Genomic DNA, 22,289 nt, shown 5'->3' with positions numbered 1-22,289 from the left:
TGTCTTTCCCAGGCAGCTCCCTGTGCTATAGATAGGACTGTGCTGCTGCATCTCTTTTTATAGAGCACACAGAGAGGAGTCCCCCACCCCCAAGCACTGCAGAACCCACCATTGCAGCCACGCCAAACCTGGAGCCAGTCCAGGCATCAACTGGGGCAGAAAGATCTGGCAGCTCAGTGAGGGGAGCAGTCCTCAGTCCTCGCAGGTATTTTTGTATCTCACCTCTAAGCTGACCCACATGCCACTACAGCATCAGCTTCTCGACACAGGTTTCACAGGCCACAGCAGGAGCAATGGAAGGAAATCTTGGTGGAAGACATCCTTTGCTGCACACAGTAGCAGGAGACACACTCCTCCTTCCTGACCCCTTACCCTGAGCTGCAATCAACAATTATCTGGCCAAGAGGCACTCTGTGCATCCCTAGGGTCCTTGCAAAAGCACTCTGAGCCATTCGCTCTCCCAAGTGAGATGCCCTACAGCACACTGCTTCCCCTCCCTGTGCTGCACAGGGAGAGAGGAGAGCTGAAGTGTGCAGCTGCTCCCCTTCCCTCTCATTTACAAGAGAAGGAGGATGCTAACCCATGTATTATCCACGCTTCATGACAGCTGCCAGCTCTGGGAGCTGCTGGAGGCCCCACACGCACCACAGCACATCCTCAGCCTGCGGCATGCACGGGACTCCCACTCCCATTGTCACGGCAAGCACTGAAGCTGCTTCAGCCCCAGAAAAAACCCTGCAAGCTTTGATTTTTCTCTGAGATATCATTTCTAGTCCAAGCTGAGGTGAAGAAAAGTGTCCAAATGAGAGCGCTGGGTCAATGCCACCAGCCAGGGTGATGGAGCTTGGCCAGCCCATGACATCAGACATCAGTCTTGGCGTGACTGCAGGTGAGTAACAACAGCACGTGCAGCACTGGGGACACAGCTGAGCCTCTCCCAGCCCACTGGCAACCACAGCAGCCTCAGGGAGACCTAAAAAGGCTCCATCCCACACTGTACAGTGCTCCAAGCAGAGTCAGGCATCAGGCATGCGTGTCCCTGTTCTGCACTGTCACAGCTTCCCTCCAGCAGCTCATCATAGCCACAAATAGAACTGGAGAGCTCAGTGTTGGCTTTCGGAAGAGCGCTGAGCTAAGGCATGCGTTAAACCCTGTAAACACAGGCCCATCTCAGCCCAGTGGCTCCATTCAGCATCCTCACAGCCCAGTGACCCCACACAGCCCTCACCAGCAGCTACAGCACAGCCCGAGGGACCAGTGAGGATACAGGCATTTATTCCCAAATCTCCTATCTCTTGAACTGAATTATCATACAGAGACAGGGCTGACTGGAGGGGACACAGACCACAGAGCTCTTTACAGATGCTCTCAGGTCCTGAGTCACTAATAGGTGTCACTGCAAATTTAGTGTGTGTTTAGTTATTTGGGAAATAACCCAAAACCCAGGGAAATACCAGCCAGTGTCAGGTTGGCAGTGGTTATGCTCAACACAGCTGCAGCTCCTCAGACTCCACAGAGGGCTTCACAGGCAGAGGGCCTATTTGGCTGCTCCTTAATCAGCAAGAATTAAACAAAATCTTGAAGATGAGTAGCCACAGAGGAGGAAGGGAATGTTAGTGATATTTCTGGTCAAAATCAAGTGCACCTGTGTAATATTAGTCTGCCCAACCGCCGGGATTTACAGAGAGGCTGGAGGGGAACTAAAACAACACATCAGCAGAGATAAAGATGGCTGGTGGTGACATCAGGGATCCTTGGGGAGTGGGGCTGGGAATGCTACCAGCACTTCTGCCTGCCCAAACTTAACTGAAGTCTTGCCAATGAAGGCAGATGGGGCTGGAAGCCCCTGTGGAGTTGGGTCTGACATGGATACGCATTGGGGGCTGTTGGGTTTCTTTTCCACAGGCGAAAGCAGCGGGGGCTCGCAGGCGTGGGGCGGCCAGGTGGGGGAGGGCGCAGCAGCCCCTCGGACGGGGCTCTCCCAGAGGCTCCAGGCTCACTGCTGAAAACGAAACTCCCCGGATTGGAGGAAAGCGAAACCCGCCGAGCCGCTGACGCCCTGCCCCTTCGCTTCCTCCCAAGGAAGGCGGCGGCAGGCTCTGCGGGGTCCGAGCGAAGCAGCGTGGGCGGTGCTGTGCGATCCCTACGCGGGGAAAATCTTCACACGGCAACACAGCCGGGCAGCGGATGCCCGCGGGTGGGTATTGCTGCTCCAGCTTCTCGCTGCCATCCTCCCGAGGGTCTGCTCGCGGTGGGACGTGGTGGTTCAGATTAGCTTGGGCCATCGGGGTCCCGTCGTCAGGTCAGCTTGTCCCTTCACAGCGGAGCCCGAGAGGCTTGGACCGCTGCCCGCGGGGGGGGATGGGTAGGTGGGGGGCAGGCTTGGACCCTTCCAACGAGGAGGCCTGCGGGGGCTTGTCCCTAGCCCAGAGTTGTTTGGGGGGCCCGGGAGCTGTGGGGGCATGATGGGGGGAAGGCAGAGGGTGTCGGGCCAGGAGCGGAGGGCACAGGTCCGGACATATCCCGCGGCAGGGATGGCCGTGCGGCTGCTTCCCTCTAGCGGGGACCGGGAGCTCGGCCCCGGCTGCGCCCAGCCCCGCACTTCCCTCCGCACCCCTCGGGCCGCCGCCGCCCCTGCAGCACGTGGTGCGGGCGGGACGCGCTTCCGGAGCGGCGGCGGAACGGTGAGAGAGGCGGCATCGGGTGGGGCGGCCGAGGGAGTGCCGAGCCCCGGTCCCGGAGCGCGCGTGGGGTCCCCGGGATGGGGCTGGGCAGGCCCTCCACGTGTGTCCGGCATCCCCGCTGGCCGAGCGGATGGGCCCGCGGGGAGCCCGCCCGGGCAACCGCGGGCACGGCTGCCTCGTCCCTGCCGAGGTGGCCACGGCGAGGCTCGCTGTCCGATCGCTCTGCCCTTGGGCGAGGAAATAGGGGGTGCAAACAAGCACCCAGATGGGCTAGCTGCCATTTCACCGTGGCACATTGCCCGAAGGAAGGGGTGGGTACAGCAGCTCTGGCAAGGACGCAGAGCCCTGGGGCAGGTGCAGGGAGGGGCAAGAAAAAGGAAGTGAGTGGTCTGGGGACCGGCGTTAAACTGTATTCCATGCCTACAGCATAAGACTCTCTGACTCATAGCAATGGGAAGACCCAGGAAGGAGTCCGCTGGCACATCATCCCCTCGGCCAGCCACAACTGCCTCCAAGACTGCCCCTGCTGCGCCACCACCTTCTGCTTCGGCCACCCGGGCCAAGGCCACGACCGCAGGCAGCCGATCCCAAAATGCTCCAGCTGCCAAGGCTACCACCCCCAGTCAGGGGCAGGGGAGAAAGGCAGACTCTACTCAGCCAAGACTCACAGCATCCCATGGAGCCAGAGGAGGTGCTGGGGACCAGAGCAGAGCACCTCCCAGGAGTTCCTCTACAACTCAGAAAAAGCCATCTGATGCCAAAGGAGACACTGGTCTGACCAGACCTGACCCACGTCCACAGAAGAAGCAGCCTGGGGCTGACCCGAGCAAAGCCTTGGGCCAGTTCCTGCCCCGTGTTGAGAGCCAGGACATCCCACGAGTGGAGAAGGAGACACGGGGCCAGTGGAGCAACCCCAAGTGGTATGAGTGGCGGGAGAACCGCATCACGGCTTCCGTGGCCCCCAAAATCGCCAACAGCAAGTTTGCTAATGGCAAGACAGATGAGGTCCCACAGTCCTACTTGAAAGCAGTGGTGAACCCTGGCCCTGGGGTGCAGACCCCAGCCATGTCCTGGGGAATCCGCAAGGAGAAGGTGGCTGTGCAGGCCTATGAGCAGAAGTTGAGGGCGGTGGGCAAGGCAGTGCGGGTGGAGGATTGTGGCCTCTTCATTCACCCAGACAAGACATGGCTTGCTGCCAGCCCAGATGGAGTCATCAAGGAGGAGGGTACAGGGAAGGACCTGGGGCTGCTGGAGGTTAAGTGTCCCTACAAGCACAGGAACAGGACGGTGCGTGAGGCCTGCAAGGACAAGGACTTCTGCCTGGAGGTGGATGGGGACTCCTATGCCCTGAAGAAGAATCATTCCTACTTCACCCAGGTCCAATGCCAGCTGGCGGCTGCTGGCTTCCAGAGGGCTGACTTTGTGGTGCACACCAACAAGGAGACAGCCGTGGTCCCTGTGGAGTTTGATGCTGAGTTCTGGGGGCAGACGGTGCCCAAGCTGGAGAAGTTTTATTCGGAGGCAGTGGTTCCCCACCTTGAGCAGAAGGCAGGCAGTTCTGTCTGGGCAAAGGAAGAATAGACCCCTGCCTATCCACCTCACCTAGATGCTTGCTTGTCTGCATAACCCCAGTTTTGGCCCCTAGCATAGAAATTACACCCATGTTGTCTGCTGTTCTTGGACTGTTCACAGCCTTGGGGCTGAAATGTTGTACCAGCAGGACCCTGCTTGGTAAGGGTCCCCACAAACAGTGCCTTTCTTCCTCCCACAGCCAGGTCAGTGCTCAGTCCCCCGAGCCTTCTTGCCCTGTCCCTCTCACTGCATCTCCCACCTGACCTAACAGCATGCTTGATGGAAGCTGGAACACCTCTGGATCTTCAGGGAAAGCCAGTTTTATCTTTGTGTTGGAGTAACAGGCTTATTTTGGACAAAACTGGAACCTTTAGAACCTCAGTTGCTGTCAAGACTAAATTTTAACTGCACTCCCAAGTGGAGGCAGAGACAGGCAATGTTTGTCAATGCCCAAGAGCAAAGCTCATCTTTTGAGCTAAACAGTGATGTGCCTTAAGAGTCAGAACAACATGTAGACAACCTCCCTCCCCAAACCATCAGACCTGCTGCATCTGTGGAATAACCCATGGCATTCCCCATGAGATAGCTGCAGCCTCTGGAATATGGTTCCCAATTGCTGTGGACCACAGCAAGGGAGGTGGTGATCACTATTAAATAAAAGATGCACTGGCCTGGTTGTTCCCTGTGATTTTTGCAGCTCGGGATTTACCTTGGGGAGGGTAGTGGGGCTGAGTGGGGCCCCCACACCAGGTCCCTGGTCCCCTCCCAGCCACAATTGAAGGGAAGCACTTGGGTCCTGGAGGGACATGAGACCCAAGGTCACCGAACTATGCCAAGGCCACCACCACTGTTATGGTAAAAGTATTTATTATATACATAAGACTCCAGTCACACTCCACAGGGTAAGGACCAGAATTTTCTATAATACAAAGTAACTATAATACAAAGTAACTATAATACAAAGTAACTATAAAAACATAAAGCACTTTTGGGGCCCAGGCTTTCCACAGGAGGAGAGAGGCACAGGGACGAGCTGGGGGGCTGCTGTGTGACAGGGGGCTGTCCCACATGCTCCTCCCAGCTGTGGTCCCACAGTAACCAGATGTGCAAGTAGGAAAGAACCCAGTTAAGAATTACAGTCATGGGGACTGGCAGGTGGGGGCTGAGCTGAGTGTCACCAGGACAGGAGTGGGGTCTGCATTCCCCAGGGAAAGTGCAGAAGGCACATGGGCAGGGCTCTTTGGAGGGGCTGTGAGAAGGTGGGATCCAACAGTTAGTGCATGTGGGGGGCCCCAGGAGATCACTAACACGCCACCCACAGGGATGTGGGGCTGTACCACCCTCCTTTCCCCCCTCCATCTCTGGGATAACTGAGCTCTGTGGGCAACGTGGTCGTCAGGGAGGACATGTATGGTGTCTTTCAGGAGTCAGAAATGTGAGGGGGGACAGTCCAGCCCTGTGTCCCCAGCCCCTCCCCTGCCAGTGCATTGATTGTCTTAAGTCTTCAGGTTAAAAAGGGCCCCCCCCAGCCTTCCTGCTCTGCAGGAGCTTCAGTCAACGAGGCGCTTGCGGGGCACTGTCCGAGCTCGGTTCGAGCGGCGAATCTCCTGCTTGGCATCTCGGCATCGCTGGCAGATGAAAATGTCAGGCACGTTGGATTTGCGGATCTTGGCACAAGAGAGGTGGATCCAGGTAGCGCATTCATTACATTCGATCATGGGCCTCCCTGCAAAGGGCTTCATGCAGAAGCAGGTGATCAGATCCCAGGCATCATCATCTGGTCAGGGGCAGAGAGAGACTGGTCAGAAATCACATTACCAGCTGCAGGCCTGGCCGTGGCCAGACAAGCCAGTTCCACTGATGTTAAATTGGACAGCCCCCCACTCACCTTCTGCTTTGGTGTTGGGAACTTCTGTGAATTCAACTGCTAAAGTTGCAAAGGGGGGGGAAAAAAGGGGAAAAAAAAAAAGAAGACCAGATAAGCAAGGCAATCCTACACCCCATTTCAGACCTGTTTCATGTCTGTACCACTCTATAGAAGAGCTGCCAAAGGGCAGGCCAGCTCCCTGCTCTTCAGTCCCCCCAGGTCCCAGAGGTACTCCCTTTGCTGGGACAGACAATGCTTGGCACTGCCTGCAGCACAACAGAGCTCTCTGCACTTGCTCCAACACTCACCGAGCTGGGAGGTCCCTCTGCTTGTGTCTTCCCCTTTGCTTTGGTCCAAGGTATTACAGGAACTGGGGCTTTTCCTCCCTTCAGAGAAAGGGTCGCGCTCCTTTAGCTGAGGATTCTCTCCTGCTGGCTTCTCGGTCCCCTGTGCTCCATACATCCAGTCTTTCTCCTCCTTCATCGGCTCCTCCAGGAGGGAGTTGGGCTGGGGGTCCCCAGACACGTTGAGGGAAGGCTCCAACAGCTCCTCTTTCACAGGAGACAGCTGTCCCGCCAGCACAGCCAGCTGCTTCACCCCATCCTGCTCTGCCCCAAAGTCCTTCCAAGCAGTCAGTGGCACCCTCTTCTTCACCTCCTGCTCCAGAATGCGTTTCTTTGCAGGCGGTTTCTTCCGTTTGATTTGCTGGGGCCGGACATTGTAGAAGCCAGTGGGAAAGGTGGGGCTGCCAATGATCAGGCCACTGTCCATGGCCCCCCTGGCCACAGCATTCCTGTTCTTCCTATTGTCCATTTGGATGTGGCAATCAGAAGAGTGAGATGAGGTTGAGCTATCACTGTCCTGAGTGCTCCCTGTGCTGTTCTGGGGACTCATGCTGCCTCCATGGGTCCAGGGCACATACTGCAAGAGTGGAAGATGCAGGATTAGCATGAGAGACTGCAGCAGATTCCATGTAAGGAGAGGGGGGCTGGGGCTGGAGAACAACTCTCCAGAAGTGTCTATCCAAACTTCAAGGCCATGTTGGATGGGGCCAAAGGCTACATGATTTAGTGGGTGGGATCCCTGCCCATGGTGGGTGTTTTGAACTAGATGATCTATAAGGTCCCTTCCAACCCAAACCATTCTATGATTCTTTATGATTAGGAGTTGGGTCTGCACATGGCAGGGAGCCCAGAAGAACCAGTGTCCTTGTAGAGGAACACCCTGCAAGCCCACGTACCTCTTCAGGGTAGGGGATGTAGCCCGCATAAGCCAGAACAAAGGTGCAGAACTGGTTAAAATCCTCCACAGTTCTCCGTCGTTTCTGAAGTGGCTGCAAAAAACACCACGAGTGGATTAACCTATCAGGATATCCCAGCCTGAGCCGATACCACAGCCGGCCCCGGCAGCAGTCATGGACCGCCCGGCAGTTTTACAAGCACAGAATATAGAGATTACTCAAACATCCATCCTTCCCGTAACCCATCCTCACATCATCTGCCGAGGCAGAGGCAGCCCTTCCCTTTAAACCCAGATCGCTGGGGGGAGCCGGGGGGATGGACACACACGACGACACCGTGACGCCATGCCGGGACACCCAGAGCCCGGTAGCCGCCGGCGGAGCCTGACTCAGAGGCTCGGGGCCCCGGTGCCGGGATGCCCACCACCCACGGGCGGGGACTCCAGGCCGCGGGACGCTCCCGGGACAGCGGCGGGCGCTCCTGGGGCAGCGGCGGGCGCTGCCGGGGCTCGGTTCCGCGGGGGGAGCGGCGGGCGCCGCCGGCAACACCAGCGGCCCCCGGGACAGCCCCGCACGCCGCCGGCCCCGGGGCCGCCCAGGATGGGAGAGGGTGCCGGGGCCGTCCCCCCGCGCCGCCCGTCCCCGCGCCGGGCACCTGATGGCTCCCAAGATGGCGCCGCGCTGCCGGTCCTGCCCCGGCCGACCGGCCTGGGGGGGACCCCGCCCCCGAGCGGACCCCCCTAAGCCCGCGGCCCCCTAAGCCCCCGAACCGGCGCGGAGCACCCCCGCTCCCGTTCTCACATACACACACACACACAGAGACACAAGCGCGCACACCCCGGCACCCCCGCGGCACCCCCGGCCACACCGGGCCCCGCCATGGGGACCCCGAATGCCGCCACCGCGCCCCTCCCGGGCAGCAGCATCCCCCGCCCGTGCCCACGGCCGCCCCCCGGGGGCTCCTCTCCGGCGCAGCCCCCGCGGGCACACACGCAGCCTGCCCCCCACCCACTCCCCACGCACACAGAGACGCTCTCTCACACACACGCACACACACACAGAGCCTCCCCCCCCCCAAGCCTTCCCCTCCGGCCGACCACCCCCCCAGCACACATCGCTCCCCCACGAGGCCCTCCTCGACACGCGAACCCACCCCCCCAGCGCACGCACACGACCCCCCCAGCACACACAGAGCGCCGACCCCCCAGGACACACACATGGCCACACCGAGGGCACCCCCGTGGCCCCCGCACAGACACACAGAGGGACATCCTCCCCGGACACACACACATACACAGAGGGACCCCCCCCCCCGCACGCACACACAGAGGGACCCCCCCGGCACACACACACACAGAGGGAGAGATGCCCCCCCGCACACACATACAGAGGGATCCCCCTCCCGCACACACACACACACACACACACAGAGGGGGACCCACCCCGCACACACACACAGAAAGGACCCCCCCTCCCGCACACACACACACAGAGGGAGACCCCCCCCCGCACACACAGAGCCACACGAGCCTCCCCCCCGCTCCGCACACACACTCACAGCCGAACACCCCCCCCCCCCCGCCACTCCCGCGGGCACTCCCGCTCCCCGCGGCGGCCCCGCACCCCGATCCCCAGCATGCGGACGCCCCCCTCCACCATGCGCTCCACGCCGCCCCGCTCACCTCCTCGGGCGCCGGGGACGCGGGGCTGGGCACGGGGCTGCTCCCCGCCGAGCACGGCCCGCCGCGGGGGCAGGGCTCCGCCGCCTGCCCGCCGGCGCTCATGCCGGTGCCAGTAGCAGTCCCGGTGCCGGTAGCAGTCCCGGTGCCGGCAGCAGTCCCGGTGCGGTGCCGTGCCGTGTCCGCCGCCGGTGGGACCGAAGCTCGAGCGCCGCCCCGGCCGCAGGGGCGGGACCACCTGGTGGCGGGGAAGGCGGGGGCGGGGCCTCGCCCCGATCGTCCCGGTGCGGGGGGGGGCGGGTTGCCGGTGAGTGTCCGCCCCTCCTGGTGCCCAACACCGGAGCGCAGCCGGGAAGGACGCGCCCAGTCCCGCCGCCGCCGCCAACGGCAACGCCGAGGCCCCGCCCACCGCCCCGCGGGGCCGCGGCTCACGGAATGTTGGGGCTCGGGCGGACACCACGCTCGAACGGCCCCGCGCGCCGCCACACCGGGGGGCTCCGTCCAACCCGGCCCGGAGCAACTCCAGGGATGGGGCATCCACAGCTGCCCTGGGAAACGTGTGCCAGCGCTTCGCCGCACTCCTAGGGAAGAATTTCTTCCTAATATCCAGCCTAAATGTCCCCTCCTGCAGTTTAAAGCCATTTCACCCTGTCCTATTGGTATATGCCTGTGTAAGAAGTCCCTCTGCCCCTTTTCCAAGTATGTCAGTAGCAAAAGCCAGTCCAGAAATCTCATTTTCCTGTTACTGGATGAGGATGGGCAGCCCATGAGCAGGAACATAGATAAGGCAGAGATGGTTAATGCTTTCTTCAGTTCAGCCAATGATGGGCTCTGGGGGTTCCTGGAGCTGGGTCAACCCCAAACTCATGAGAGAACTGCTGGTCCAGGTGGATCCCTCTGCAGGAGTGGTCTGTGGGCCCTTCCTGGACTCATGCAAAAGGACTCAAAGAGCAGGTCGATGTCATCATAAGACCTCTCTCAGTAATTTTTGAACTGCCATGGGAATTTGGAGAGGTCCCACTTGACTAGAAACTGACAAACGCTGTCCCAGTTTTCAAGAAAGGCATCAGGGATGATCCTGGTCACTACAAGCCTGTCAGTCACATTTCAGTGTCTGGTAAAATTATGGAGATTATTATAAGAGTTATTGAAATACACCTGACAGGCAACACAGGTCTGGGTCACAGCCAGCACTGGTTCATGAGGCAAAAGTCCTGTGTGAGAAACTTAACTTCCTTTCACAACAAGGTGACCCACATAGTTGACCAAAGGAAGCCTTGCTACTAAAAGATGTAACTTACTTGGATCTCAGTAAAGCTATAGATACTGTCTCTCTAAGAATCCTACTGGACAAAATGTCCAGCCCACAGCTGGATAAACACCTCATACGATGGGTCAGCAACTGAGTAATGGGTTGGGTTATAGTGAATGGGGTGACATCAGACTGGCAACACATCACTAGTGGGGTTTTGCAGGACTCAATTTAAGGCCAATGCTCTTCAACATCTTCATAAATGACAGAGATGCAGGACTAGAAGGTACGCTGAGTTTGATGATGATGCCTGATATCTGAAGCAAGGCAGCCTCATCAGCAGACTCCCCCTGATGAGGTGGCCTGTAGCAGACCCTGACCACAGGGCGTCTCTGGCTGGTCCATCTTTGATTTTTACTCACACTCACAACCTGTTTCATGGCTGTTACTCAGAGGCAGCTCTTCACAATCTGCCCCTTCCATAACACAGAGCCCAACACCCCTGCCTCTCCTTCCCAGCCTCTCTTTTGAAAGCTTGTAGCCCTCCATTGCAGAGTTTCAGTTGTGTGATGCATCTCATCATGTTTCTGTGACAGTAATTAGGCCATAGTTTTCTAATTGCATGACTATTTCCAACTATCTCTTGCTTGTTACCCATGCTGGGTGCATTGGTGTAAGAACACTTCAGCTGGGCTATCAGCCTCTTCACCTTTTGGCCCCTAGTAATTCCTTTGTGAATTATTCTATTGTTATTGCAAATTATTATTTATAGGTATTACCCAGCTGCTTTCTAGAATGTTTCCTCGTTCCTTTCTGACTTTCAGAACTACATCCCCTTACTCTGCTAAATATAGTTTAAAGCTCTGTCCCCTCCTCCTGCCCCCCTCAGCCCATTTCACACTGCCCCCAAACCACAACCAGATCCTGAACTCTGCAGAGCCGACACTGGACCACAACCTTCCTCCCCAAGGTGCCCTATGGAACCCCAGGGTCCAGTGGGACACTGGCACAGCTACACACAATCCACCCCAGGTAGCAGCCTCCCCTGCACCACAGACTTGCCAAGTACGTTGGAGAGAACCATAAGGAAAGCATCTCCCCCAAGCAACCTTATGCTTGGAGGACCAGCAGGACAATCCCCCTATAACCATCCCACCAAAGGAAGCTCCATAGCCCCACAAGGAAAGGAGACATTGCACTCACTGTGTCCTGGGTTTATTTACACCACAACCTTTGTGTGGGTAGGCAGGGAGGGATGCTGGACAGCCCATCCCCGGGCCAGTTCAAAGGCAAGGCAGGCAGCGAGGCGGTACCAGCAGCAGCACAGGGAAAGGAACAGGGAGCAGGGCCTGGGTGAACCAGACTCTGGCTCCCTTGGCACTACAGACGCAAGCGAGCCCCAGCATCAGGGGGCTGGGGAAGAGGCAGGGGTCACTTTTAGCAGCAAAGGCCTCGTTTCCCTCCAAGGCAGCAGGGAGAACAGTGGCATGTGATGGAGCCAGACTAGTGTTCAGGCAGTTAAACAAAAAAAACAAAGAAAGAAAAAGGCAGAGCGTGAAGCAAAGAATGATGGAGAACAGCTCCTCTCCTGCCCTCAAGAGCATGAAGTTAAACACGAGGTCGGGATGCGACACCACCTTCCCTCCTCTCAGCAGAGCAGCAGCTCCAAGCAGAGCCTTCCCAGTGTGCCCAGGGCTGGGCACAGCCCCGGGCAGTGGCAGAGCCCCCGGCGTGCCCCTGGCCACGCACAGCACCAGGCTCCTGCTCCCGCGTTGTCCTTCCACCCGGCCCCCGGAGGGGAGAGCAGTTCAGGTGGCAGTTTGATGGCATGGCTGACAGTCCATGTGGGCAGCAGCGTCCTCGGCGCTCTGCCAGGCACAGTTGGGATGGATGCCGAGGTGGCCGAGCTTTGCCCTCCAGCCCTCGGCGCAGTCCAGCTCCCGCCTCCCTTATAGGAAACCCTCCTTCCGGAACTGCTCCTTCAGGATGTCTCTGTACTGGTCAAAGCCACCCTCAATGCGGGTCACAGTGGCGTTCTCACATACCCACAGCTCCTGGCACACCAGGCGGATGAAGCGCTCATCATGGGACACCAGGATTAAACCACCCTGCCCACACAGAAGGAAGAAAACTGGGAACTTAGTGGAGCACAACCCAAGGCCCAGGGCTGGTGGCATGGAGATCCTGTGCGCCATCCAGCCTGCGCCCACCACTTCAGGTTTCCATCCACTTGAGGGAAAACTGAAGAGTATTTCACTGGCAGGGAACTTATTCCAGCCTCTTCTTCCTTCAGGGACAGATAGGTAACAACACAGGAGGCAAGTGCACCAAGAACATATTTAGTCTCCACTCATGGAAGGCAAGTGCAAGGTTTGTTACTGGCTCTCCAGGTCTCTGACAACTTCAGGAATGGAGAGAATCCATGCAAAGTCAGTAACAGTGAAAAGGTGTCTCGGTAAGGCCCCGAGCAACCTCAGCTAAGCTTTTTTTTCACACAAAAACTGCCCCAACCTGAGCAACAACCACTGATACCAAGGTGATTCCAGTGGTACATGGAGGCTGTGTCTTTGGAGATCAGCCATAAAACATGCCTAAGAAATACCTCAGTGGTCCCATAGCAGGGATAAGAGCTGCATGCAGCACATGGAAAGTAACAGAATGTAGGTGACTGGTCAAGATGGGGACAAGGTGCTCTCTGGGCTGCTGTTGGCTTTCTCAGCCAAAGCCAGCAAGTTAAACAAGACACCAGGATGGCCAGCTAAGGCAAAAATGTGACTGACTTCCCAAATTCTGTCCTAGACTTGAAGTCACCACTGGTATTGACCGTCCACCTCTGGCTGAGATACCAAGTAACTTAAGCTTGGAGGCTGCAGGAAGCATTAGAAAAACAGATCTTGCTGGGAGAACCTTACCCGGAACTTATTCAGTGCCTTTGCCAGTGCCTCAATGGTCTCCATGTCCAGGTGATTTGTCGGCTCATCCAGGATATAGAAGTTTGGACTGGAAGAGAAGGTAGTTCTGAGGATGCACTGGAACAGGCTCGGGTTTGGTCTGCACCTTGACTGCTGTTTTAACCACTTAGAGCCACAGCCACTGGCATGTGCCTGGTCTCACAATCAGTGCTGCTTAGTTCCAGGGACACCTCTTATCCGTATGAGCCCAAAGCAGTGGGAGAAAACCATCTGCCTCCTTCCACACCGTCTCCCCAGGGTGTCAACCTCGTTCCCCATACAAACCTCCAAGAACAAGGCTTCGGCAGGGTAGCAGAGGTCCCTACATGCCTTCCTTCCTCCCCATGAAGAAGACTCCAGGGATGAAGCCAGCCAAAAATTAACACTATTTGGGAGAAAATTACCAGGGCATCGTCATCTGGGCAAAGGCCACGCGACTCTTCTGTCCTCCAGACAGGCTGGCCACAGGACGCACAGCCAGCTCTCCCGAGATGCCGTAGCTGCCCAGCTGATGCCGGTATTCCTCCTCAGTCTTCCCTGCAGGATCATGTCACAACACAGCTATGGCACAATCTGGTATGACACAGGGCCCTGGGTGCTGAGCTCACACAGCTTGGCAGCCTCTGCCAGACCAGCACGACAGGGGAGGAATTCAGCAGCACTTCCAGGCAATCCCCCACCAAGCAGGGGCTTTGCAGGACTCTCCAAAACTCACCAGGGAACTTTCTTGCCAGTAACTCTACAGCACTGATGTTCAAGTCCAGTTGATCCACATGGTGCTGGGTGAAATAACCTATCTTTAGGTTTCTGCAGGATAAGAAGAAGGTTTGGAAGCTGGTACCAGGCCCTGCAACCACAGCACTTGCAGCTGCAGCTATCAAAGGGAGGCATATGTGTGGGTGTGCTGGACCCAATCCCATTACTTCAAAGCACAGCTCAGGAGTCCTCCAGCTGCAACACTGTCCCAGTCTCCCAGCCCTTCTTCCCAGGTACCTGTGAGCATGTCTGATCCCTCTGACTGGTGCCAGCTCCCCCATTAAGATCTTTAGCATGGTCGACTTTCCAGCTCCGTTTTCCCCAACCTAGAGAAGCAGCAGCAGCATTGGACGATATGAAACCCATAAATGTACTTTGGAGAGGGGGGCAGCAATCAAGGAATTTCAGCTCTCAGAGATGATAAGGGGGAGCAGGATGGGAGTATAATCAGTGGCTCCAGCTATCAGGAAGCTGCATTTCTATCATGGATGAGCAGCACAGGCAGCAGCATCAGGAGATATTCCCCCCTCCAACCCTCAAGCCTAAGGATTTCCTGGTCCCCATCCTCAACTGCAAGCACACAGCATCTCTGCTGCCCCATCCAATGTAGCAGGACCCTCCATTACATGCTGCTGTCAGCTAGCAGAATTACAGGGAAGATGGATACAGTCTCTCCTCAGAGGCACTCAGTGAAAGGATGAAGGACAACGGGCACAAATCACAAATACTAAACAGTATTAGGAAAAATGTTCCAATGTTCCTCAAAATGAGGATGATCAAATGTTGCAATGGAACCCAGAGGAACTGGAGAAATAGTCCTCCCTCGAGACATCCAGAATTCAACCAGACAAGGACCTGAGCAACCTGACCTAACATCAAAGCTGTCCCTGTTTTGAGCAGGGACCTCCCAAGGTCCCTCGCAGCTGCCATTATTCTGCAATCCCACATACCACACAGATACGGGACTCCAGGTCAGCAGAGACGGAGAGGGAACGAAAGATGTAGTGACTTGGCTCGTAACAGAAGTCTACTTCATCTAGCTGCAGGACTGGGGGGGAGAACTTCTCAAAGCCATCGGGGAACCTGGGAAGGCAGGAAGAGGTGAGAGATGGCCAGGAACCTCAGAGACCCTGTTCCTAGCCCTCCAGGGACAATCTCTGCAACCTGCCAAGTGACAAGGAGGACTCCCTACCATGCAGGGCCTCTGCGAAAGATGGTCACAAGAAGGCGACAAAGACCTTCAGCCTTGGCCCCAGGAGGGAAAGTGGGGGCCTGTCTGGGCTCACTGTCAGAGTAAGGCTTGACCACACAAAGGGGTGGTTGTCCCAGCCAGGACAGGACTGAGGAGAAGCTTATGTCAGAAACGGAGTCAGTGCCCTCCAAGCAAGGGCTCATGTGACACTTACTTCATAATCACCTCAGATTCCTTGTCCACAGGTTTCAGCTTTGGCCTGCAAAAAGAGGAGACACATAACCAAGGTGCCTTGAGAACGCATGTCTGCTCCCACACCAGAAGCTAAGGTACAGTCTCAGCTCTGGGACATCTCATCCTAGCCAAAGCCTCTAGACCAGAGACACGCACTCAAAGCCCAAACCAGAACTATATCTGCCACGACCCTGGGAACCTTCATTTTTTCCAATGAGCTCTGCCTCTTCTCCACCTCCAGAGAGGAGCAGGACAGGTACTCACAGCTTCTCCAATAGCTTGAGCTTGCTCTGGACTTGGGATGCCCGATTAGCGTTATAGCGAAAGCGATCAATGAAAATCTGGAAGAGAAAAGCATCAGTGAACTCTAAATCCCCTTCAGAACCAGCCACCCTGCTCCGCTGCCAAATCTCCTGCAGCAAAACAACCAAGGGTCTAGAAGAAGAGAGAAAGGCACAAGGCTGTAAGAAGAAAGCCACAGCTCTACTGGCTTCTCTCAGTACCTGGATGTGCTCACGGTATTGCTGCTGGGCTTCATACTCTCGCTGCTGGTTCTTCAGCCGCTCCTCCTTGATCTTCATGAAGTTCTCAAAGTCCCCACGGTACGTGTCCAGACGCTGCGAGTGCAGGTGGATGATGTCAGTGGCCACCGCGTTCAGGAAGTTCCTGTCGTGGGACACCACGAGGATGGTCGACTGCCAAGTCTGGAGGAGACAGCGAGAAGGAGGTCTGAGCACCATCAAGCCAGAGCACAGGAGTTGGTTCCACCACCCAGCCAGATGAGAGACCAGTTGGTGGCCGTCTCCATTCCTCACCCTTGCTTTGTATCAGGGCTCCCCATCACCCCCTACCTGCAGGTAGGTCTCCAGCCACAAAATAGCCCTCAGGTCCAGCATGTTCGTGGGCTCTGAGGGAAGGGAAAGAGGCACTAAGGTCAGCAGAGATGGGGATGGCTGGATTACGCTTTTTATTCCAGAGGAAAAGTTAGTGATCAGCGTTGGGGAGAAAGAGAGCCTGAGTGGGGACCTTACCTCCAGCTCAGGGGACTCATGTGTGGGGTGTGATGGAGTGTGGGCACAGGAGCTGAGGCTCAGGCAAGGGTGCTCCCCACACTCCGTATCAGTACCTAGACCCTGGTGGCCCACAGCACCACCTCACACCCAGATCCCCCATCCAAGGTGGGCACTGCAGTGAAGGGTCTGCCCCCAGCATGGACTGGCAACCAGGCCACATCTCAGGGACCGGCAAGGGAAAGGGACCAACACTTAGGGCAGGACACACACCAGCTGGTTGGGGCTTGGGGCAGGGCTCTGCTGAGTACAGTGAGAGTGGCTGCCCAAGCAGACTTCCCCGTGCCAGGGGAGCACCAACTGCGCTGCCAGGCCAGCTCGTCACACAGGGCTATTTTGAGCATGCAGCTAAAGGCCATGGCATGTTCCCAACCCCAGCGAGTGCACAGGCAGGCCCTGCAGTGGTGTCAGCGGGAACTTGCAGTATCAACTTACCATCCAGCAGAAGGAGATCTGGTCTAAGGAAAACAAGACATAGGTATCAGAAGCAGAAAGAGCAGAGGAGTGCAGTGTCTCACTACACATACAGAGCTGTGATGCCTCCAACGCTCCCCACCCCCAGAACCTGAGTTGAGAAGACCCCCAGGCAGCACACCTGGACTCACAGCAACGAGGCTTAACCCTATAGAATGAAAGGCCTGGACACCAACCTGGCAAACAGGGCTCTGGCTAAGGCCAGTCTCATTCTCCAGCCTCCAGAAAACTCTCTGAGGAGAGAAGCAGTTGCAGAGAAGGGTTAGTGTTCAATGCAGAACCACTCTGTGTTTGCCTGCCTGCCAAGCTTCCTACTCTCCCATGATGCTCTTTTGGCTCTGCCGTCATCCAGAGGTAGCTTGTCCCTGCAGATATCTCAGGCAGAGCACAAGATCTGTGGTCCAGCAGGAAGCTGGTTTGGCACCCCCAGAGCAGGAGACCACATTGGATAGACCCTCATTATTCCTTCCAGCCACAGCAGGGCTTGAGGGCTCACCTGGAACATCTCCCCAGACCCATTGCTGCTTTGATGCCCAGACTTTGGAAACTTACTTGGTTGTCTGTTGTTGCATCTTTGCATTAAAGCCCAGACCAGCAAGAATGACGGATGCCCTGGGGAAAGGGGGAGAGAACTGGAATCCAGCTACAGCATCCAGCAGCAGAGCACATTCCAAGGTCTCAGACCCACAGCCGCCAAGGGAACTCTGTCGCATGGCTTAAAGCCATTCTGGTGCAGGAAAACTTCCCTGCACACACAAGAGCAGTCCATGACTGGGAAATGCAACCCAGCAGGGCACAGCACCCACATGAAGTTCCAAGAGATTTGCAAGGAGTTTTTAGCCCTTTGGCCAGAAAGCGAGTCTTACTACCACCAAAATCCCAAAAACATTCCCCAGGCACCAGGAACCTAGGGAGATCTGAGAGGAGCAGCAGCAACAATGCAAGCCATTTGGGGCCAAAAACATCCCTCCAGCTTCAGCTGGAGGCTTAACTACTCCTAGCCCAGCAGAGCTGGGACAGAGAAGAGACAAGAAGAGCAGTAGGGAGAGCCCCATCCCCACACACTGGATATCAGGGCCATAGTATCACTCTTTCATACTCCAAACCCCCGTTCAGCTCTGGGCGTGCCAACAAACAGTGATGCCCACAGGGCAATCTCACCTTGCTGGTGCCTTGTCTGCCTCAATTTCCTCCAGCTTCGCGTAGATTTCTGATAGTCTGGCACCTTCTGTCCCTTCTCCCCTGGAGAAGAACAAACAGGAGTGTGTAGGACTCACCAGGTCAGGGTTTGAGTGCTGGGAGAGGCTGATCTTTCCAAGCAGGACTAAGGTGGGCAAGATGCAGCCCAGCCCTGCCAGAGCCCTTCATTGGAAGGGAGAGACCTTAGAATGAGACCTCATGGTGAAGAGGCCACGGAAGGGCTGGAAACCCAGTAGCAAGCCCTCACCTGCCAGCATTGATCTTGGCTGTCAGGTCCCTCTCCTCCTGCAGCAGGCTCTCGCGAGTGGTGTCGCACTCCAGCACACTCTGGAGCGCTGGAGTCTCATCCCCTGCCACCTCCTGCTCCACGTGCAGGATGCTGATGTGTGAGGGGATGCGCAGGCTCTGGCTGGCAATCATCTTCAGCAGTGTGGTCTTCCCCAGCCCGTTTCTACCCACCAGCCCATAGCGCCGTCCGAAGGCCAGGTTCAGGTCTGCTCCCATCAGCAGGACACTAAAGCAAGAGAACAGGCAGGTCTGGGGTGAGACTGCCCCACAGAGAGAAGGTAACCAGAGTCACCTGCCTTGGTGGAGGCAGTTCAGGCTGTGCTGGAGCCAAGCAACCATCACAGGCTTTTCTTGCCCAAAGCCGAAAGGGTCAGTGCCCACCTTGCTTCCTGATCTTTCTCACACTCTCTGTAATTTCTCAACTGCTCTCCAATCCAGTCTCAATCCCTCATGGTCCAAAGTCCCAGACAGGATCTGTACCACCTCCCCACCCACACTCACCGCTCACCGAAGGACACATCGAAGTTCTCGATACGCACATCATACGACTTGTTCTTGCCTGATGACTCCATGCGAGTCTCCTTCTTGCTGGAAGCCTGGCTGGCAGATGCCTCCTCGAGGACTCTGCAGGCCAGCAGAAGATAGAGAAGGGGCTCAACAGGAATGCTCTGGTACAGCCAGATTCCAGCCATGATCCACAGAACGGGATGGGGGCATTGGAAGCACCCTCCATACTCACAGAGGGACAGATGACTTCAGGGAATCCCGCTCCAGCCTCTTGTCCTGCTTGGCTTTCAGCCTGGCTTCTGCCTTCTCCAGTTTCTTGGCATTCACCATCTGGGACACAGAACAGAGAGTTTGAAGAAGAGAGAGCATCTTCAGAAAAAGCCCCAAAAGCCCAACTCTGGGTCAAAAGAGATCAATCAACCTCTTAAGCCTGGAAGAAAGGGAGGGAGGTAGGACTGGGAAACTGGAACAGATTCATGCCTATTTTAAGGAGACTAATCAGGCCAGGAAGGCACTTCAAGAATGAAGTCCTAAATCAACTGCTCATACACAAGTTCTGCCTCAGCAAGGCAGAGTTTGGCTGAACCTGTCATACAGCCAGTTTCTGTAGTTCTAGGGACCTGGATCAGCCAAGTCCCTTCAACAGCAGCAACCTGCTATCCCAGTGCCTCCTCCAGTACACCCTGTGCCACTCTCAAAGAGCACCACGAGGTGTTTCCCTTCCCAACATGCTAAACTTTATCCGGTTTGGAACAAACTCAGCTTGTGCAGTGGATCAGAGACAGAAGGCATTTAATTAACACTGCAGGCAAGAAGGTGCCAAGTGTTTTAATCTGGCCTCTGCTCTTGGCCAGGCTCTCAGCCCACTCCAGCTTATTCCTGCATAGAGTCAAATATTTGTGGCTGACCAAGAACACTCCTAGGTATTTCTAGGCAACTCTGCAGCCACTGGGGTACGTTACAGACCTGCATGCAGACTGAAGAGACTCTTGTTACTGGGGCTACTGGACCCCACACCTACAGACTGAGTCACTCTGTAAACTCTACCCAGTTCCCTGAGTCTCCCAGTATGACATGTCCTCCAAAACTTGACAGGCCTCCCAAAGCCTTCTCTGAATCGTTTCCAATTTTTCTGAAGATCATTTTTGGAGTTGCAGACACAAGAGCCAGAAAGTGAACCCAGCAGCAACTCTGGTGCCAAAACCAGCCACAGCTGTCAGGTTTTGCTTAAGATTCCCCGTTCAGACATGTGGGGACCGTGTTAGGTCTCAGTCTCCAAGCAAGAGATCTTCATCCTCAACATGTTAAGCCATGGAAAGCAGAGTTCTGTGAGGGCACAGCCTGGTAAAGAGACCATCCACCCTGCACAGCAACCACTGTCCCTGCTTTGCAGATGCACAACTGCAGCTCACCTGTGCCCAAACTTTGGCACATCCAATGCAGAGGGCAAGTCAGGTTGTTCCCAAGAAGCTACATATTTCATTGATAACAATGCGCCAGTTTCCTTCAGGTCATGGAGTGTAGCTGCTTCCAAAACTCTCTATTCCTGATCTTAGTTCTCAAACCACAGCAACTTACAGCTGTTTCTAAACCTGGGCTTACAACCTCTCCACAGCAGCTCTCTGCTAACTCCCCACTTGTAACATCCTGAAATCCTGCCATTAGTCAGGACTTTATCTCTCACTGAATATTCAAGATGTCATCCTGGGAAATCCTACTCTCTCATTCGAAGGCCTTGCTGTAGGAGCCAAAGGTGGAAGTCAAAGAAGCTGCACACTGAGCATCACCAGTGCATCAACTACGTTTTGAACCTCATTAAGAAATTACAGCAAAATAGATCTTGTCAAATTAATAAAGCTCCTGTTGATAATAACATCTGTTGAGCCTCTTCACCAGACCAAGGTGAAGAGATTCCAAGTTACAGTGAGCCTGATAAGGAGGAGCAGTTTCCCCTGCAGCTGTGCCCCTAACCAGGACACTGCCTGTCCCGGCTGCTGTCAGAGCATGAAGTGACCGGAGCAGGGCAGGGCACCTGCAGCCCCACGTGTTGGATGCTCCCACGAGGGTGCAGTCCCCACTCACCGAGGTCTGGCCTCTCTTCAGCAGCAGCCCCGGCAGGAGGTCAGTGCTGGTGTCACCTGCAAGGACACGTTTAGGGCGGTGAGCTCACACAGCAGGGAGGCTCCGCAAAGTGATGCCTCAATGGCCAAGCCCAGGCACAACGGATCCCTCTCCTGAGAGGAACAGGAGAGCAAAGGGCATCTCGCTCCTCCACTCCAGCTTCCCCCACAGGCACTGCTGCCCACAGCTCAGCAGCAGGGCGAGAAAGAGAGGGAGCCCGAGGCTCCATTCCCAAGGTCAGGTGTGCACACAGGAAGCCCCGGCATCCCGATGGCAGGGCGGGAGCCACTCACCGTATCCATCGGTGATCTGGGAGAGCTGGATGGGGGCGTCCAGCAGCACCTGGCTGCAGCGCTGGGCCTGGCCCTCGTCCCTGCGGAAAGGAGGCGGAGGGTGAGGGGGTGAGCGGGCTGCGGGGTGCGAGGGGGTGCCGGGTGCCCTTACAGCCGCAGGGTGTTGAAGAGGCGCTGGCAGATCTCGCGGATGGCGCCGTCGTCCTTGGAGTGCTGCGCCACCTCCCTCAGCAGCTCCCCCACCGCCTCCTCCAGATCCTCCACAGACTCGAAGTCCGCGCCGCTGCCGTGCAGGATCCCTGCGGGCACACGGCGCCGGCGCTGCACACCCCGCTGCTGTCGCGACAGGTGGCACCCGCCCGCTCCCCCCTTCCCCGTCCCTCCCCAGCTGTCTGTCGCGACTAGGGCGCTGTCGCCACAGCGCGGAGGTGTCGCGACAAGCGGCGGGGCAGGACGCCGAGCCACAGCGGGCAGGCGGGCGCCGCTCACCCGTCACGTAAGCGAAGAGCTCGCCGTCCAGGTCGGGGAACTCGGAGCGGAGGATGTCGGCGCAGGACGCCATGGCGGGGCGGGCCCTGCCCCCGGAGCCGCCGCCGCTCGCGCCGGAAGGGCCGCGCGCGCTGCCGGGAAGGGGGAGCGCGGCCGCCATGGCGCGGGGGCCGCCGGGAGATGGAGTCCGGCCCGGCGGCGCATGCGCAGCCAGCAGGGACAGGGCAATCCCTTCGCCATGTGCCGGGCCGGCGGCACCGGGAGCGAGCGGAGCAGCCGGGACAGCGCATCGGGGGCGAGCGGAGCGGCCCATCACAATACCAGAGCCCGCTCAGCCCCTGCCTGGCTTGCCCTGTCTCACAGGAAAGAGGCTTGGGGAGGGTTGGTTGTTCTCCCCCTCCCCACCTCCCTTCTTTTAAA

General features: G+C 56.9%; 3 protein-coding genes across 3 annotated transcripts; 1 reads left to right on the top strand and 2 right to left on the bottom strand.

The window, feature by feature from the left end:
- Positions 1-2,070: 2,070 nt before the first annotated feature.
- Positions 2,071-4,927, top strand: LOC139676870 (uncharacterized). Its single transcript, XM_071566290.1, has 2 exons — positions 2,071-2,197; positions 3,133-4,927. The coding sequence occupies exons 1-2, from the start codon at positions 2,188-2,190 to the stop codon at positions 4,263-4,265; spliced, it is 1,143 nt and encodes a 380-aa protein (XP_071422391.1). The 5' UTR covers positions 2,071-2,187; the 3' UTR covers positions 4,266-4,927.
- Positions 4,928-5,113: 186 nt separating this feature from the next.
- On the bottom strand, positions 5,114-9,257 carry LOC139676899 (PHD finger protein 13-like). Its single transcript, XM_071566331.1, has 5 exons — positions 9,046-9,257; positions 7,364-7,456; positions 6,432-7,044; positions 6,145-6,183; positions 5,114-6,033 (listed from the first exon to the last, which is right to left on the bottom strand). Exons 1-5 carry the CDS (start codon positions 9,145-9,147, stop codon positions 5,807-5,809), a joined length of 1,074 nt encoding a protein of 357 aa, XP_071422432.1. The 5' UTR covers positions 9,148-9,257; the 3' UTR covers positions 5,114-5,806.
- A 2,235-nt stretch (positions 9,258-11,492) lies between these two features.
- On the bottom strand, positions 11,493-21,977 carry ABCF3 (ATP binding cassette subfamily F member 3). The gene is made up of 21 exons (XM_071566533.1): positions 21,870-21,977; positions 21,532-21,679; positions 21,381-21,460; positions 21,049-21,104; positions 19,199-19,296; positions 18,961-19,083; positions 18,419-18,685; positions 18,133-18,213; positions 17,524-17,583; positions 17,148-17,204; positions 16,933-16,955; positions 16,279-16,334; positions 15,931-16,131; positions 15,692-15,768; positions 15,408-15,452; positions 14,952-15,084; positions 14,239-14,327; positions 13,961-14,052; positions 13,650-13,782; positions 13,207-13,294; positions 11,493-12,402 (listed from the first exon to the last, which is right to left on the bottom strand). Exons 1-21 carry the CDS (start codon positions 21,940-21,942, stop codon positions 12,244-12,246), a joined length of 2,139 nt encoding a protein of 712 aa, XP_071422634.1. The 5' UTR covers positions 21,943-21,977; the 3' UTR covers positions 11,493-12,243.
- Positions 21,978-22,289: the final 312 nt, after the last annotated feature.

This window comes from Pithys albifrons, chromosome 11, assembly GCF_047495875.1.
Source record: "Pithys albifrons albifrons isolate INPA30051 chromosome 11, PitAlb_v1, whole genome shotgun sequence".
In the NCBI taxonomy this organism is placed as follows: Eukaryota; Metazoa; Chordata; class Aves; order Passeriformes; family Thamnophilidae; genus Pithys; species Pithys albifrons.
This window is presented reverse-complemented; position numbering and strand designations above follow the sequence as displayed.